Genomic DNA, 18,802 nt, shown 5'->3' on the forward strand with positions numbered 1-18,802 from the left:
AATTACGTTTTTTGAGGAAAACATTCCAGGATTTTTCTCCATATAGTGGACTTCAATAGGGTTGAAGGTCCACATTGCACTTTCAGTGGAGCTTCAAATGGCTCTACATGAACCCAGCCAGGGAATAAGGGGCTTATCTAGCGAAACAACATACATTTACTAAAACAGTATATATGTTTTAATCACTTTTTAAATGCTTGTCTTGAACTAGCTCGAACTCATGCATGTGTAATGTAGGTGGAGGTACAGTGTTTACAAAGCAAACGTGCAAAGAAAGTCAAAAGCCCTTTACAAAAAATGGTAAATGTTGGAAGATTTTGAAGTTGGAGGAGAAAATGAGATTTTCAGAGTTATTTTTTTTGAAGCTGCATTGATTCTGCAATTTGGACCTTCAACCTGTTGGCTCCCGTTGAAGTCCACTATATGAAGAAAAATATAGTGGTTGTTTTCCTCAATTTTCCTAAAATTTCTTTTCGACTTTAGAAAGAAAGACATAAGCATCTTGGATGACATGGGGGTGAGTAAATTATCTGGAAATGTTTATTCTGGAAGTGAAATAATCCTTCAAGAAGTTTTAGACTTAATTGTATCAAATTTACAACCATAAAACGTCTTAAATGGTACAAGAAAGTCTTAATTATGATTTCAGTAGGTCTTAAATTTGGGGACAAGAATTGCGATATGGCTTAATGTGACGATTAAACATTAAAAGATGATGATTTCACTGAATGAATATGAGCGCTGCACATTTGAATATAATTTTGTATTCTATATTTCTGCTGTTCCTGAAGCGCCACCTGCTGACAAAAAAATTAATTTGTATTTTAAATAAGCAATCTGCTGTTTTTAAGACCAATGTGAAAATTAAAATTTGTACGCTGTTGTAAATGTGAATTGGTGAAACAATAATAATGCATTATAAAAATCTAAACAATTAAGTAAAATATATTTGTTATTTAAGGCGAGACACTGCAGGTGAATAGGGTAAAAAAATTACTAATAGTTATCTTAACCAGTTGATTGATTACAATGAATAATTGCAAACATTTTTGTATTACAAGTTTTCTAAAATGTCAGGTTTAAATGTGACCCTGGACCACAAAACCAGTCATAAGGTTAAATTTTACAAAACTGAGATATATCAATAAATAATCTTTCTATTGATGTATAGTTTGTTAGGATAGGACAATATTTGTCCGAGATACATCTATATGAAAATCTGGAATCTAAGGGTGCAAAAAAATCAAAATACTGAGAAAATCATCTTTAAAGTTGTCCAAATTAAGTTCTTAACAATGCATATTACTAATCAAAAATTACATTTTGATAGGTTTACAGTAGGAATTTTACAAAAAATCTTAATGTAACATGATCTTTACTTAATTACCTAATGATTTTTGACATATCATCAATAATTTTGACCCATACAGTGTATTTTTGGCTATTGCTTCAAATATACCCCAGCGACTTAAGACTGGTTTTGTGGTCCAGGGTCACAAATATGAAAATGAAGCGTTATTTAATGAAATATGAGCTAATTAGCAAAAATTTTAGTACACAAATCTAAACACTGGATGAAATCAGTATCAAAATTCTTGTTTGTTTTTTTTGGACATATTAGAGTCAAATGTTTTTACAGAGGGAATTTATAATCTTATTTTTGTCACTCCATAATTCAGAAAATAATTAGAACAGACAGAAAATATTTTTTCAATTTTTAAGGGGAATAAAATGTTGTATATAATCAAACAAATTATATATGAACAAATCCCTCAGTAAAAATCTTCAGGATATAGACAGGAATAAAAATGTGAAGTTTGGTGTTTGTAAGTACTACTGAAGTGGAGATTCATGCCTAAGTGTTGAGAAAAAAACTCATTTTGAGGAGGAAAAAATATATGTAATAAAAATTTAATTGAAATCTATTGACACAAATAGATAAAGTGCTATAAAAGAAGCATTTAATGTCTTTTGGATGTTTTCTTTCCACTAGTCTGAAAAAACACTTTAGAAAAAGCCTAAAATCTCAAACTTGACAGGTACATGGAAAAACAGTGTTTTTGTCTGCATTGCCTCCCCTTAATTAATTTAATTAGCTGAAAAAAAAGCTGAAATGTGAAGTTTATCATTTTAGATAAAACTTTGTAAATTTAGTTCAAACTGGTTTTTACAATAACAGTTTAATGTTACCATAGACATTGCCAATTTCATGCTGCTATAAGCTATTGGGACACTGCACAGGATCTATACATTTTTCCCGAAACCTTTCCTACATCTTGGAGTGTGAGTAAATTTTCAGCACATTATAATTTCAGGATGAAATATCTCAATGTTTGGTTCAGTCACTTCAATGCAGCTTTACATTTTTAATAAGCATGTACAAAAAATGAAACAGCATGTCAAAGGCATATACTTTAATCAGGAACCATGTAGATTTATCAAGGTGCCAAAATAAAGGCAAAAGTTTTCTATAATACAAATGCTTACAAAAACAAGTGACAAGGGCATTAGACTTTTGAAATGCAATTATTTAAATATAGCCAGCACTGAAAGACATTATTTTGCAAATCAAATGCGTACCAAATTTCCCTAAATTAGAGGTATTATGTTTTAGTACTTTGTTCCACATTTTGACCAACAATGACAATTGACATTTTTAAGGCTTGAATATGACTTTCAGATTTTTAAGGGTTTGTATATTTAATCATATTACAAAATTATAGTTGACAAACAATACTGAAATGTGCCATATTCAGGGACACATTTATATTGAATACATTCACCCACAGGCACGTAGTGTCCTTACACCCAGATCAGAGCGCAAACTGCAAACAACTCATTGGCACGGAGGATTTGAGTACAAAATGTTCATTAGCACACCCACAGAAGGGCACAATATTAGATCTGAGCTCAGGAATAGAAATATCAAATAACCATCATTACTGTGGGGTCTGATCAGCTCTTTAGGGGGATTCTGTCAGTTAACAGAGCTGACTTTCAGATCATGCATCTGCTTGACTGCAACTGAAAAGAGCAATTTCCATTCAAAAAATTGTAAAATGACAAATATATATTAGATATATTGATGTAATGTGTATGGAATACCACTGTGGCATGCAGTGAATACAAATGGCTCTACAGACATATCAACAGTAATATGAAACTTTACAGTCCAATGTACAGTAATCTCAAAAGCAATGCATAAAATCATTTTTTTAAATATGGGAAACTCAAATACTTACAAGATCTTTTCTGCAAGCAGGTATCCATAAGCTCACTCAAATCAAAGCATTAGATTTATCCATAAACGTAGAGCAAATGGTGTAAAATACCAATGATAACCTTGAGGTGTGACTTTAAAAACAATTTAATAACCCTAATTTTCTTGCTTTATAATTTCCAAAGCACACCATCACTAGAGGGCGCTATGAGCCTGCATTACACGTTGTGCTTGTTATTGGTTGATTCAGATTTTTCCAACAAAATCTAAATTGTTTTGTAATTGGTGAACCATTAGCACACATCCTATCAACCTCTTTCATGGGCATTTATAATGTACACAATTACTGCTTTAAGAATCAAACATATAAAAATATAAGGCAATATCAAATTCCTTTCCCCCACTTTCACTTCTGTACCACAATAAAACATTAAGAAATACAATAAGTGTTAATTTCCATCTCAGCACCAGTGACATTCTGGAGTAGACCTTGCCAAGGAGTCCAAATGAATCCAAAAGCAGTAAGAAAGAGTGAAATGCTGAGCGTCAGAAGACATAATAGGTTAGATGAAGGCAAAAAGACGAGGAAAGACTATAAAAATAACTGAACTCTTTCTCACAAAGACAACGGAAGCTGAGGTTGAAGAATCATGGTCTTCCTCTGTAAGCTTTTGGCATGATGGAGGGCCAAAGTGAAGAAGAGTCTGGTTTAAAGAGCGAAGAAAAGAATGAGCACCACGATCAGTATGATTACAAGAACTCCGATAGCACACCACTGTCTCCGACCTGCAACACACAAAAACACAAACGTGAAGTCAAAATTTAATTACTATTATTTACTAAGTATTACGAATCAAGTGTATGTAAACTTTTGAATAGGGTCATTTTATAAAAACTATATATGTAAATGTCTTTTATGTGAAATATATTATTCAGGTCAGTACTAAATAGAAAATAACATGCATTGTGTATGATCCCTCTTTATTTTGGTAAAACTAATATTTTGCAGATTCTGGAAGGTGTATGTAAACTTCTGACTTCAACTGTAGATGGTTTTCCTTTGAACTTATTATTCATCAAGAAATTCTGAAAAGCATATCATGGTTTCCATAATAAAATATTAAGCAGCTGTGGTCAACATTAATAATAAGGAAACATTTTTGAGCACCAGATCAGCACATTAGAATGCTTTCTGAAGGATCATGTGACACTAAAGACTGGAGTACGATGCTGAAAATTCAGCTTTGCATCTCAGGAATAAATTACATTTTAAAATATATTCAAATAGAAAACAGTTATTTTAAAATGTAATAATATTATACAATATTACTGTTTTTTTTAATCAAATAATTGCTGCCTTGGTGAGAATTTATCATTCACTGGAAAGACTTTTCAAAACATTAAAAATAAAATCTTACTGCCCTACATTTTTTTGAACAACATTGTATAATAAGAATATAAAACTATTATTGCTGTCAATAGTTTAAAATTAAGTCACATTTTTTCTGAAATTAATTGTGATATTTAGTATTAAGTAAACACTAAAAATAAAGCGTGTGCCTCTGCATTTGTGCGTGCGATTGAAGTGTGCGTGCTACAAACAGTATAACGCCTAACAGGACAGGTGCATTTGTTTTTACGACACATGGCCTGACAACATCTCATCTGACCACAGTTGTTCTACTGAAACTCCCTCTTCACCTGCACCTTTCCTGCACTCATTTGACTATCGCCTGGTGCTGAATTGAAGTTGGAGTGCTCGTCTGAAAACTCTCCCATTTTGTGGTCATAAAAATGGGACTAAATGAACGCACTTCTTGTCAAGAAGCCTGTGTTAACTGCGTTAAATATTTTATTGTTGTTAAACTGGAATAAAATTGCAACAAATTAGTCAAAAGCATGAGAAAACAAAGAAGTACACACAATAAAGAGTAAAAGCACTCACTGCTGGTCATATGTGAAACCTTCTCCATTTTCTTCAACACTGAGTCCATTCTGGAACCGGTCTGGTCCATCTCCTCATTAAACTCACTCAGCATACTGGGATAAAAAAAACACATATAATATTAACATAAGTAGACATTGAGCATAACACAACTCCTGGTGTTTCTAAATTATATTAAAGGAGTAGTTAACTTTCATAACAAAAATGTACAGATAATGTACTCACCCCTTGTCATCCAAGATGTTCATGTCTTTCTTTCTTCAGCCGTAAAGAAATTATGTTTTTTGAGGAAAACATTTCAGGATTTCTCTCCATATAATGGACTCCTATGGTGCCTCTGAGTTTGAACTTCCAAAAATGCAGCTTCAAAATGCTCTAAATGATCCCAGCCAAAAAAAGAAGGGTCTTATCTAGCGAAACGATCGGTTATTTTCTAAAAACATTTACAATTTATATACTTATTAATCTTTACACAGAGTACACACAAAGCTAGACAAGACGAGCATTTGAGGTTAAAAAGTATATAAATTTTATTTTATTTTTTTTTAGAAAATAACCAATCGTTTTGCTAGGTAAGACTCTTCTTTCCTCGTCTGTGACCATTTAGAGCCATTTGAAGCTGCTTTTTGGAAATTCAAACTCGGGGCACCATAGAAGTCCATTATATGGAGAGAAATCCTGAAATGTTTTCCTCAAAAACAATTTCCTTACAACTGAAGAAAGAAAGACATGAACATCTTGGATGACAAGGGGGTGAGCACATTATCTACTCCTTTAATTCTTCAATATTGTGGGGTTTTTTTTTTTGCTTACACTGCCTGTTCATCCAGTTCGTCTCCTATCCTGCTGGACATGTCCTTCAGAACACGAATACTGCCTGTGACTAACTCCAACTGCTCATCTTGGTCCTGCATGATCAGCTGCATATAAAGACAATTGGGAAAACTTATGACATTACGATTAACAATTGTGGTATTAAACGTGAAATGCAGACATGATTTGACCTCCTGTCTTTTACCTGCTGCTGTTCCTGTTGCTCCTGAATGTATCTGGAGTTTGCAGACACCAGGTGAGGCTCCAGACCGGCATAACGATCCTTTGCCGTTGCCCCCAGCAGAGCCTGTCAGACAGAGACATGGTGCTGATAACACTAGCACACACAAGACCGTATGAATTCATTCAGAGCCAAAAGTTTAAGTAAAAAGTTTTAACGTAAATGAATCTCTCACCTGTTTGTTTTTCTTCTCTGCTTGAGCCACAGCTGAGGGACTGGAGAGCTGCTCCTTCATCAGCTACAGAAACACATTTATGCATATGAAAATAATAAAACTCCAACTTAAAAAAAAAAATAAAAGAAAATTGGAGAAGGCTTCTAACCTGTACAGATTGCCGCGTTCGCTCCACAAAGGCTCGCCTTTCCTGGAGTTCATGTTCTCCTAAACGGAACTTTCCAGGGTTTGCCTCCACAATACCTGATACAGTCAAGGACTATAAAGAGATCTGCATATATACATTACCAGTCAGAAAGTGTAGGTCAGTAGGATTTTGTTTTAAATACATGAAGGCAGGCATTAAAACAGAAAATACACTTATAATATCACAAAAGATTTCTATTTCAAATAAACCCTGTTCTTTTAAACATTCTATTTATCAAAGTATCCTGAAAGAAGCACAATGTTTTCAACATTTATAATAAGAAGAAATGTTTCTTGAGCATCAAATTTCTGAAGGACCATTTCAGGAATAAATTATATTTTAAAATACACAACCAGTTAGGGCTGGGCGATATGGCAAAAATGTAATTTCGATAATTTTTTCCCATATTGAACGATGACGATATATATTTCAATATAAGCTGTTGATGTTGCCAGCTTTAAAATAGTATCCCAACAATGACTAAAGCCACACAAATTTAAGGATTCATTAAATTACATTAAGTATAGTTTATTAACAAAAGCAGATTACAGATTTGGTCTTAAAAATTAAAATAACTTACTAAAATAAATTAAAAAATAAAATAAAAGTTGTGACAGAGTATGGTAAATGAGAGTAAATGTACAAAATGTGAACATAAAATTATTGTAAAAACATAATTTGTAACACATTTATTTCTTTATTATTATAAACACAATTGTTTATTTTCTCTATTATAGGTTGAGCTATTTAAATTAGAGGCAACCACTGCATTTTGAAACAATCTACAGTATAAATATAAAAAAAATTACGACACAGCTCTTTCTTAATCGTATTAAGTGCAGACAATTCAGCCATAATCAAAGTAGGCTACTCTCTAAATATTCAAAGTGCAAATAGAGACGGATATTTCAAGCATGATACAGAGCTATAGACATACACAACCTATTATAGTCTACATGCTGATAACAGCCAGGATATGTCATTTAGCCTAATTTGCGCGCATTGCGGAGTCACTCTCTAAACAAGGGGGATTAAAATTGCTTTTGAATGCGCGTGCGTGTTTTGCTTTCGGTTTCAGTTTTAACAATCGCGCCAAACTCTCAGCTGAGCTGAGCGTCACTTTTCAGATAGTCAAACCACTTACGGAATTCGTGCTACCTTTTTTTGTCGACAACTTCAACATCTTTGGATAATAACTCGAGGTTAGTTTCTCTTTCGTCGCTGCTTCCACTCTCCTTTTTTTGTCGTCCTGGTGTAAGGTTGATTCGCAAAGTGCTGTAGAAAATGAACTTTGTACTTTGACGTGCACACGCACGCTGCACGCTGATTGGCCGCTGTCGCATATTTCTGCTGTGTGATTGGCTCTTAGATTAATCCATATCGAACAAAAAATGTCTATAGCTTATCATCGTTATTAACATAAATTTTATCGCGATTCGATATGATATCGTTTATCGGCCCAGCCCTACTACCAGTCAAAGGTTTTGAGTAGTAAGATTTTTTTATGGTTTTTTTGTTTGTTTTGTTTTAAAGTCTCTTCTGCTCACCAAGCCAGCATTTATTTGTACATAAATAAGTACAGCAAAAACAGTACAATTTTTAAATATAGTTTTATTAGTTATAATAACTGTTTTCTATTTGAATATATTTTAAAATGTAATTTATTCCTGTGATTTCAAAGCTGATTTTTTAGCATCATTACTCCAGTCACATGATCCTTCAGAAATCATTCTAATATTCTGATTTAGCTGCTCATAAAACATTTATTATTACTATTATTTTATGTTGAATACAGCTGATTAGAAGTTTTTTTAGGTTTCTTTGATGAATAGCATTTATCTGAAATAATAATAAATAATATAATAATAATAAATAATAATAATAAAATAAATATCTTTATCATTACTTTTGATCAATTTAAAGCATCCTTACTAAATAAAAGTATATATATTTTTTAATTTTCCTCAAAAAGACTGTTTTAAATGTTAATTAAAAAAAGATTCTTAAACAGGAAATGAGCATATTAGAATGATTTCTGAAGGATCGTGTGACACTAAGTGGAGTAATGATGCTGAAAATGTATCTTTGATCAAAGGAATAAATTACGTTTTTAAAAATATTCAAATAGAAATCAATTATTTTAAATAGTAAAAATAATAATCACAATATTACAGCTTTGGCTGTATTTTGGATCAAATAAATGCAGGCTTGGTAAGCAGAAGAGACTTCTTTAAAAACATTAAATATCCTACTGTCCAAAAACTTTTGACTGGCAGGGTATATACAAATAGGAATCTGTAATTTAAATGGTAATATTATTTCACAATATTACTGTTTTTTACTGTATGTTTAACCAGCAGCCTTGCTGAGTATAAGAGACTTCTTTCAAACACAAAAAATCAACTTGAATACTATATGTTGTTGAATGTTGTACATAGCTAAGTAGGCATCAAGGTACAAAGAATATGTGTTACATTCTACATCATAGGCCTTTGTTTTTTCGACAGGATACTGATGGTTTCATGTAGGTCCTCTAGGTCCCAGTCGATGGCCCTCAGGCAGTTTCGGAGTTCATTGGTGCTCCAGTCCAGCTCATCACGGCTGACGGGGGTCTCTTCCTGCAGCAACTCCTCCCAGCGCTCAAACAGCCCTTGTGCTTTGGACAGGGCCTTCTGCACCTCCCTGCCAGAGATAGGAGGAAACTGTGAAACCCATTCTGCTTGAAAGGAATGAAAGCTGTTTATCAATAACAAACAACCTCTACATAAGCAGCATGGAATGACCAACCATGCTTTTCATATAACGAACACATTTGATTCATATGTGACTTTCTAAATGTAAATTAAATGAATGGCAGAGACACTCAAAACACATGCAATATATCAGTGTGTGTTTACACTTCTGTCAACCCTGTTTAAACATCTCTGGCTTTTTTTAGACTTAATTTATCCTATAATTTATTTCTAAAACGCAACTGAAGGCACAGCTATATTTCTGCTTGAAGGTTGTTTATTAGTAAAGTGACATGAAAACACAAATAATGTGACATTAACTGGGGCCACAGGTAGTGATGAAGATGCTTCACTTACCCTTAACTTAGCATGTCAGTATCAAACCCGTGTCATTTAGACAAAAGCAGAAGATAGACATTAAGGCAAGGAAGAGGAAAATAACTTTTCTTACCCTTTAACCACGAAAAAAGGATCCTCCATCGACATATTAGCCCCTTTGGTTCAGGAGCTGTGTGAAGTCAACGGCAAGACGGCTTGTGTGGAACATGTCCGCACGTACGAGTTTTCAAAATAAAAGTCAATTCTTCTTCTTCTTTTACGTTTTATGGCGGTTGGCAAAACAGCTTCGTAAAAGTCCATTTACTCTGGTTATAACGTATATATCGTATCATTGACTATTGAGACATAAAACAAACAAGGTCCACAGTTTGATCAGGCATTATTATTATTATTATTATTATTATTATTTTAAAAACACCATTTTACTTTGAATGATTCTGGGCTACAAGACTATCCACAATTACAAATATATCGAAATATGTATGCACACAGAATTGTGGTTACACTTTATTTTAATGTGTGCTTTGTTGCAGTTTTATTACGCAAATATGTACTGAGTAATATTAGTCAACAGCATGTTCTTATCGTTAGTGTTCAGTTCATGTAATTATGCATAAAGGTGGATAATTTGACGCGTTATGGGCGAGACTTCCGGTTCATTAGCCAATATAAAAAATAAAAAAAATAACAACATACAGTAAATGTTAAACTGTTTGCACTACAAACCAGTGTATTCATAATTAGGATAATACATTAAAGTAATATGGCAAGACACACCAATCTGCAATATCAAGCAGCAAAACTAGTTATATACAGCTAAAAATAGATGGACGTGGATGAGACCATAATCTTGACCCATAAAATTTACAAATGGCCGCACCTGCTCTTACGGTTAAATAAGGGGAAACTTAGTCATAAACATTTCTGCATTTAATCACATTAATTTTAAGTTATTAATTAATCAGCACATAATTAGGTGTTATATTTCATTAGCTACTAAAATTATACTGACATAAGCTGACTCTGGGTCTAAAGCTCAGGCAATATATACATTTTTTATTGCATGTTAAATGCACGTTATTGCATGGTACATTTTCATATTTGTATTCTATCTATGGGCTTAAAGTCAAATGCTCCCATTTTTTTTATTTTGTTTCAGAAAATATTATTCTCTAAATCTTACAAAACATAAATTACCTTAATGCATAAAATGACTGCAATAGTTTTGAGTAAATTGTTAGTCCAAACTAACAAAGATAATATGTGACCAAAACCAGTCATAAGAGTCAGTTTTTTTAAATTGAGATTTATACATCATCTAAAAGCTGAATAAATAATCCAAGCTTTCTATTTTATGGTTGTATGGTTTGTTAGGATATAGGACAAAATTTGAAAATCGGGAATCTGAGGGTGCAAAAAAAGAATTTTTTGATAAAATCCCCTTTAAAGTTGTACAAATGACGTTCCTAGCAATGCATATTACTCATTAAAAATTAAGTTTTGATATATTTACGGTAGGAAATTTACGAAATATCTTCACGGAACATGATCTTTACTTACTATCCTAATGATTTTTAGCATTTAAATCGATACATTTGACCTATACAATGTATTGTTAACTATTGCTACAAATATACTCGTGCTACTTACGACTGGTTTTGTGGTCCAGGGTCACATATGTGACTCTGGACCACAAAACCAGTCGTAAGTGGAACGGGTATATTTGTAGCAATAGCCAGTAATACATTGCCAAAAATCAATAGGATATAAGGAAAAATCATGTTCCATGAAGATATTAAGCAAATCTCCTACCGTAAATATATAAAAACGTAATTTTTGGTTAGTAATATGCATTGTTAAGAATGTTATTTGGACTTTAAAGGTAATTTTCTCAATATTTAGATTTTTTTGCACCCTCAGATTCTAGATTTTCAATGTGAATCAATGTATAAATCTCAATTTCAAAAAAATGTATCCTTAAGACTGGTTTTGTGATCCAGGGTCACATATGTTGTAACAATCTCTAATATTGTAGAGGAATACTGTGCAGCTCTTTGAATACTTTGTTGAGAACACAAAGCGGCTCAAGTTTGGATCAGTTTCATGATGCATTACCTAATCACTAAGTCTCTCAGGAAGTAGAAATGTCATTTTTTAGCATTGTTTGTCATTCATTTCCATAAAAGGGCTGTTAGCACACCTTTTCTGCAGTCCTGACCTAATTCATAATTAATTCGCTTAAGTAACTGGCCTCGCTGTGCTTGTCGCTCAAGCCATTAAACATGCCAACCTAAAACCAAAATGGTGTGTGACATGGATTTTTGAGATAGGTGTGTTAAACCATTCAAAAGATTCCCATGTCTTTCCATGCCAGCTAGAGGCTTAAATCCCTGTCGCCTAGTCGCCTCTCCTTCCTTTACTTTTAGTAACACTATTCTCCTTCACTTCCTCCCCCACCTCATACACTCACCCTTTCCTTCCCGTCTCCTGCCTTCCTCCCTCTCCACACTCTGTGTTTCCTGTTCACACACACAGAAATTCACACACTCTCCACCTCCTGTTAAAAGGCCGGCTGTAGTTGTCAAGGCCACATTTTTTTGTCCATAGTAAAAATTGATTTTAGATTAAAAACAATGTCAACAGGTTTATTTGAGGTTTAGTAAATATTCAGTATGTGCGTATGAAAACCATGAAGTGTCCTCATTAATATAATGAAACCAGTTTGTGTGTGTGTGTGATCACAGCTACAAAGAATGCTTATGGAAATCAAGGGTGGGTCTAATTGGAGGCCTGATCACATGGAATGCAGTTTGTCAGAGAACAGTAATGAGGGAGCTATTTTTACAAGCAGTAGCTTGAAGGTCCTAGTGATTAGTCATTCTGTTTACAATACAGACTTGTAAGCTAATGTAATGCCCTAGCGTTTTAATAAAATCTTTAGTTTCTCTTTATAAACACGTATTCACAAACTAGACTGCTATCCACGCTGTGCAGTAAATCAAAATAATGAGATTTATTGCAGAGTATGCTTAAACAAAACAGACAAAATAATACTTCACGTTCTTAACTTTAAACACAATTCCCAGTCCAAAAAGCCCTGGTGCTCTTTAACAAAATCTCTGAGTTTCGACATAGCCAGGTAGACCTTTTTTATAAATAGAAACACGAATTTGCTGTGAATGACAGCTGCCATGACCTCAATCGCTTTGCTTCCTTGTTACGCTGCTGTGAGCAGAAGGGGCGGGGCTGTTGGACCGGTGACAAGTCCAAATATGGTGCGCGGTGACATCATCACTGCTTCTCTGCTGAGGCTGCGGGAAGTGCAGCGGCGGGCACGTCACGGCCTTTCCACTGCGCGCTCCCCGGAGAAGCGACGGATGTTCCAAATATGGCGATGAAACGTGACGTCGAGCAAACTGAAAAAAAAAAAACTTGTCTAATAGCGCTTCCAAAGAAGTGTAAACACTGGGGGCAGATCGATGAACCTTTCAGCAGAAATGTTTTTCAGTTCGAGGTATGTTTGATGAAAAGATATCATAAGATAGCTACAAATATTAACAAAGAGTAAAAAACAACAGTCGGTTAATCTGTAAAACGACGCAATTCGTTGTCATTTCCCATAAACTCAATGCCTCACTCGATGAATATTTTTTGCATTTCATTCACACGTAAACAGTGTAATTACAGGACATGAATAAGTAATGAATACTTGAGAAACAGATCACCCGAGGTCATGACACAGTTTTACTGTACAGACAGATATCTAATACAGTGATCACAGTGTGTCAATTATGACATATGTTGTCTGTCACAACGCTTTCGTAGAGCACTGCCATTAAGAACAGGGTTGCCAGATTTCGTTAAAAAGCAGCGTTTTTTTAAATTAAGCAACTGTTTCAAGCTCTTAGGCTTCAATGATTATTCAGAATAAGGTGAAAATGTTTTGTGCAGAGCCATGGGCGTAAATTTCATTTAACAGTAGGGGGGGACAATAAATATAACATTTCTCATGAGCAATTTTTGAAGGGGACACAAAATAATACAGTCAAATTGTACTTAAAGATACACAACAATAAAAAAAAGGAATTAAAAAAAGGTTTAAAATTTTAATTAAAATGAATTAAGACACTTAAGAACAGAATAGAAATTAATTATACAAAAAAATACCTCTACTGGCACGAACACGGGAGGCGGATGCACTAACAAGGAGGCTAAAGGCTGCAACCACAAACGTCAGTCGCTAGTGCATCTCTTGAGATCAGGGGAGTGAGGTTTACCTGCACAGCACCTATAGCTGGCCTCTGTTACATAAACAATATGCTAATTGTGGCCGTTAATGTTAAGTTAACATTATGCCAAGTCGTCACAAATAAAACAATGCATGGGAAACGGCTTTGGCTTGTTAGTCGCAGTGCATTATGCAACAAGCTATGGTAAACAAGCTAACGTTAATTAGATAAGTAATATTTTAATCGCTAATATAGCATAGTGTCCCGCAATTATGCTATTTAAGACTCTTTTTGTGGTCCAGGGTCACAAATGTCACATTCATGAATGCAGTTTACTAATAAAAAACAACGAACTTTACGGTTTTGTTGACTGAAGTAAGGCTACATTGAAAGTATTAGAGACTCTTTCGAAAAGCTATAAAGACTTTAAAAATACAATTTATTTGTTTTTCAATTATGTTTTAAATAGTGCTGTCCAATGAATAATTGTGATTAATCACATCAAAAATAAAAGGTTTGTTTACATGATATATGTGTGTACTGTGTATATTTATGTATATAAATACAAATGCATGTATATATTCAAGTATAAATAAAATTTACACATAAAAATACAAGTATTTTCAAAATATGTATTATATGTGTAATAAATATACACACTACACACACATATGTAAACAAAAACTTTTATTTTGGATGCGATTAATATTTTGACAGTACTATTATATACATGTAAATATTTTCAAAATATATACTGGATGTGTAATAAATATACACACTACACATATATGTAATGTAAACAAAAACTTTTATTTTGGATGCGATTAATCATTTGACAGTACTAGTTTTAAATTATTATTGTTTATACTCAGTTTTACTATTCTGATTTTATATTATTATAAATGTATTTATCTTTTTTCCTATTATTTATTTCTGTTTTATTGTTGTATGTATAATTGTTTTAATTTGAACGAAAGTGCATGTACAATGTTCCACAACTGAAGCTGAAATAAAGCTGAAATATAAAATTCAATGAAAAATTTAAGCTCAACAAAAAACTACAAATGTTGCCTTGGCAAATAACTAAGATATGTTAAATTAATTTTAAAGTATATACAAATTAAAACTGAAATACAAATAAATTCACCCTAAACAGTCAGATAAAATAAATTAAAGTAAAAATAAAAATGACAACTACAATAATACATAAATAGCTTGAAATAACACCGAATTGCATGCATGTATTTTCTTTTTGCATGCTAAACAAGTCGTGAGCGGCGTAAAATAAGAGGACATGGCAACACACAGCATATGTTGACTTGATACTTCAGCGCGTTGCCAAAATGACGTCTAACACGAAGGGAGGAGCGTGTTTATACACCCAGGGGAATGGAAACTCTTTACGTCACCGGAGTGCACATAAAACACCGCCCTGAGAGGAGAAAACTTTTAGTTTTGCAATCCACTGTGAAGACCTCAAAGCGCCGAGGTTTTCAAAATAGAACCCACGTCTAGAACTGAAATATTCTGATACATTGTAAACACAATGGACGTCGAGGCCAAGAGAATCATGGCTCTTTCTATTAGTAAACTGTATTCACTAAGGACCCAGCGCGGGGGACTGAGACTTCACCGGAGTCTCCTGCTCTCCATGACCATGAGAGCCGCCCGGGACATCTACCACACCGCGCAGCTGTTCAGAGACGCGGAGGAGGAACAGGTCGTTCCGTGCGCCCCCGAAGCGGTCACAGAGGAACCCATGGAGATTAGCAAAGACTCTCCTCAGACTTTAACTCCTAAGGAGGTCGCAATTAAACCTCAGGAGTCTCTAGAAGAGGACAAAGAGAACCGATGCGCTTCTGAACGGCACTCCAGGAAGCGCCGCGGCAAGACGGCGCTGGAGCCCGACTTTCTACCTCTGAAGAAGGCAAAAATGGACACGGATGAGGAGAAGCAACATCTCCAGGGCGAGGTTTTGAGGACTAATAATGGAAACAGCTGTCGACAGGCTGAAACTCTCACCGCCTTTCCAACAAATCGAGCCATCGTGGCGTGTTGAGCAAGACGCGCTTTGGATCTTTCCGAGAATCGATTTCCCTCGATGGGAATTTCCTGGACAAACTGGTTCAGAACGGACCGGTTATGCAGCCTGACACCTGTGCGGCCGGTTCAGCTCACCATATGAGCTCCAAGAAAGGCCGGGAACCGCAGGAATACAGGACAGGTGGTGGATACTGTGATCCCCAAGCGCAATGGAATCACCAGAGCTCCTTTATTGTTCAGTGAGAGGAGTCAGATGACTCCGTTGACTCGAACTGGTTGGACTGGGAGGCTCTGATGTCTTCTATCGAAGTCTGTGAACTTTACAACCTCAACTATGAACAACGCTGACGGTGTTTGAGACAAAACACATACTGTGTGATACTTGAAAATGTCTTTGCCAAAACGTGTTAAATGTCACTGTTGCACTGATCAATTGCACATATTGATGATGCTAATTTAAGAAGGACTTGATGGACTTATATGAAACTGATTTCAGTGTTCATTGGTTGCAATAAACATGCAAATGTTTAAAAATCATTTTGTTGTATGGATTTCATTTCAATTCTAGGGGACAAAAAATATAAAGTTAAAATATAGTGCCTTGATTTCCAAGGTTTTTAAATTTTTACAAATAAAAATGACTCTTACAAATGGCTATTTCTAGTCAATTAAATATCTTAGAGTTGAGGCTAACTAGAATTATTTAGAAAAAAGTATGGATTTTTTTTTTGTAAAAAAAAAAAAAAAAAGCACTTTTTTCCTAGGTGTCAAAATACAATTTCCTTGATATTTCCAAGACCGCAATGAATAAGTAAGGGGTTTTCAGTCTGATCGTGTTTGTAACGCGTGACTCTAACTTACTCATCATCAGTAATACTTATCTCACGCGGATCCTAAACCTAATCTTTTGATAAAAGGTACAGCTCATTATCTGTCACTCCTGAGTAGGCCATGAAAAAGGCAACAGCTGGAAACACTATGGTAAAGTGTAATTTCCCTTGATTAGTCAGCAAGATGTGTCCGAACATGTCCATGAGTCATGAAATTCACTTTTCCCTTGAACACACACACAAACATTTTGGCTTGTAGTCTGCGTCAGACTATATAATTGTCAAGCTTGAATTCCCAGTTCAGCTACCAGAATTACACCAGTAGAGCTTGATGAGAAATAATTAATGTGAGAGTGAAACTAGAGTCCACAGACCTCAGAGCATGAATTTTAAATCATTTCTTTATATAGCATATTATTGTGTTTCAAGCTCTTTCGTGAAAGCTAAAATAAGACCAAGGTAAATGTTTTTTTTTAGTGAGGATTCAGAGTGACACAGAAGCATGTGAATAGGCTTCGTATTCAAATGACCAGCGTGAGTAAGTATGAATCATTGCTCTGATTGTAAATGTGGGTTGTGGGGGTGGATCTTCATAGCATAGGTGTGCATGAAATATTCAGGTAGGAGGGTTTGGCGCCAGGGGCCTGTTGAGCAGACAGGAAATGATTTTTTAGGTGGTGATCAATTTGAATGGCTAATTCCTCAGCTGGGAAACTGCAGTGATAATTACTCAGGATGATTAATCACTGAAACTCAGATTGTGGGAACCGAATCTGCTTGTTGTGGGCATGTGTGACCGTGAGTGTAAACCTCAAACAAGTTTCTGATACAATACGGTTTCCTCCAGGGTGGTCTTGATGTGGGTCTTTCTCTGAAACTAAACAGAAACAAATGAGGAGGAGGGGGAAATGTATATTTTCTATAAATAATTAAATTTAGCTGTTACTTTCTTTACTTCATGAGATATTTTCTCAAACACACTGATCAGGAATTTAATCTGTATTTAGACGTATAATATTTTGGTAACGCCTGAAAAAATACAAACCTCATAAAATAAATTGTAAAATATATTGTTAGATGGACAACACTCTAATACAATACAGACAAACCCAGCGACTGGGTTGTTTAGACTCAGTGGTTTGGTTAAATGTTGACCTCAATTTGCAGTTGAGGACAAAAGTTTACATATTATTTAACCAAAATTATCATACAAAATGCATGTTATTTTTTTATGTAGTACTGACCTGAATAAGATATTTCACATAAAAGATGTTTACATATTGCCCACAAGAGAAAATAACAGTTGAATTTATAAAATTGACCCCGTTCAAAAGTTTACACACTCTTGATTTTTAATACTGTGTTGTTACCTGAATGATTCACAACTGTTTTTTTTTTGTCAGTGATAGTTGGTTATGAGTCCCTTGTTTGTCCTGAACAGTTAAACTGCTCGCTGTTTTTCAGAAAAATCCTTTAGGTCCCACAAATACTTTGGTTTTTAAGCATTTCTGTCTATTTGAACTCTTTCCAACAATGACTGATTTTGAGATCCATCTTTTCACACTGAGGACAACTGAGGGACTCATATGCAACTATTACGGAAGGTTTCAAATGCTCACTGATGCATTAAGAACAGGGGGGTGAAAACTTTTGGAATTTGAAGATCAGAGTAAATTATACTTATTTTGTCTTCTAAGAAACGTGTGAGTATCTTCTGTAGCTTCTGAAGGGCAGTACTAAATGAAAAAAGAAAAAGACAATTAGGTAAAATAAGAAAAATGTACACATTTTCATTCTGTTCAAAAGTTTTCACCCTCCCAGCTCTTAATGCATTGTGTTTCTTTCTAAAGCATCAGTGAGAGTTTGAACCGTTTGTAATAGTTGCATGCGAGTCCCTCAGTTGTCCGTAATGTAAGAAGATGGATCTCAAAATCATACAGCCATTGTTGGACAGGGTTCAAATACACAGAAATGCTGAAAAAAAAAAACTAAGAATTTATGGGACCTGAAGGACTTTTCTGAAGAACAGTGGGCAGTTGAACTGTTCA

At 34.5% G+C, this 18,802-nt stretch overlaps 2 protein-coding genes across 2 annotated transcripts; one reads left to right on the forward strand and one right to left on the reverse strand.

The window, feature by feature from the left end:
* Positions 1-2,399: 2,399 nt before the first annotated feature.
* stx10 (syntaxin 10) lies at positions 2,400-9,853 on the reverse strand. Its single transcript, XM_073825907.1, has 8 exons — positions 9,765-9,853; positions 9,094-9,263; positions 6,543-6,637; positions 6,395-6,457; positions 6,184-6,285; positions 5,979-6,085; positions 5,166-5,260; positions 2,400-4,006 (listed from the first exon to the last, which is right to left on the reverse strand). Exons 1-8 carry the CDS (start codon positions 9,797-9,799, stop codon positions 3,930-3,932), a joined length of 744 nt encoding a protein of 247 aa, XP_073682008.1. The 5' UTR covers positions 9,800-9,853; the 3' UTR covers positions 2,400-3,929.
* Positions 9,854-15,237: 5,384 nt separating this feature from the next.
* ier2b (immediate early response 2b) lies at positions 15,238-16,461 on the forward strand. The gene has a single exon (XM_073826244.1). The coding sequence runs from the start codon at positions 15,428-15,430 to the stop codon at positions 15,938-15,940; it is 513 nt and encodes a 170-aa protein (XP_073682345.1). The 5' UTR covers positions 15,238-15,427; the 3' UTR covers positions 15,941-16,461.
* Positions 16,462-18,802: the final 2,341 nt, after the last annotated feature.

This window comes from Garra rufa, chromosome 20 (assembly GCF_049309525.1).
Source record: "Garra rufa chromosome 20, GarRuf1.0, whole genome shotgun sequence".
Lineage (NCBI taxonomy): Eukaryota > Metazoa > Chordata > Actinopteri > Cypriniformes > Cyprinidae > Garra > Garra rufa.

Bases quoted from the DNA above. Each gene is read 5' to 3' on its own strand.
- stx10 (XM_073825907.1), bottom strand. From the start codon at position 9,799: ATGTCGATGGAGGATCCTTTTTTCGTGGTTAAAGG. The intron at 6,638-9,093 runs GTATCCTGTCGA...TGACTGTATCAG, and splicing joins GGACCTACATGAAACCATCA to GTATTGTGGAGGCAAACCCT. The intron at 6,458-6,542 runs GTTAGAAGCCTT...GTGTTTCTGTAG, and splicing joins GAACGCGGCAATCTGTACAG to CTGATGAAGGAGCAGCTCTC.
- ier2b (XM_073826244.1), top strand. From the start codon at position 15,428: ATGGACGTCGAGGCCAAGAGAATCATGGCTCTTTCTATTAGTAAACTG.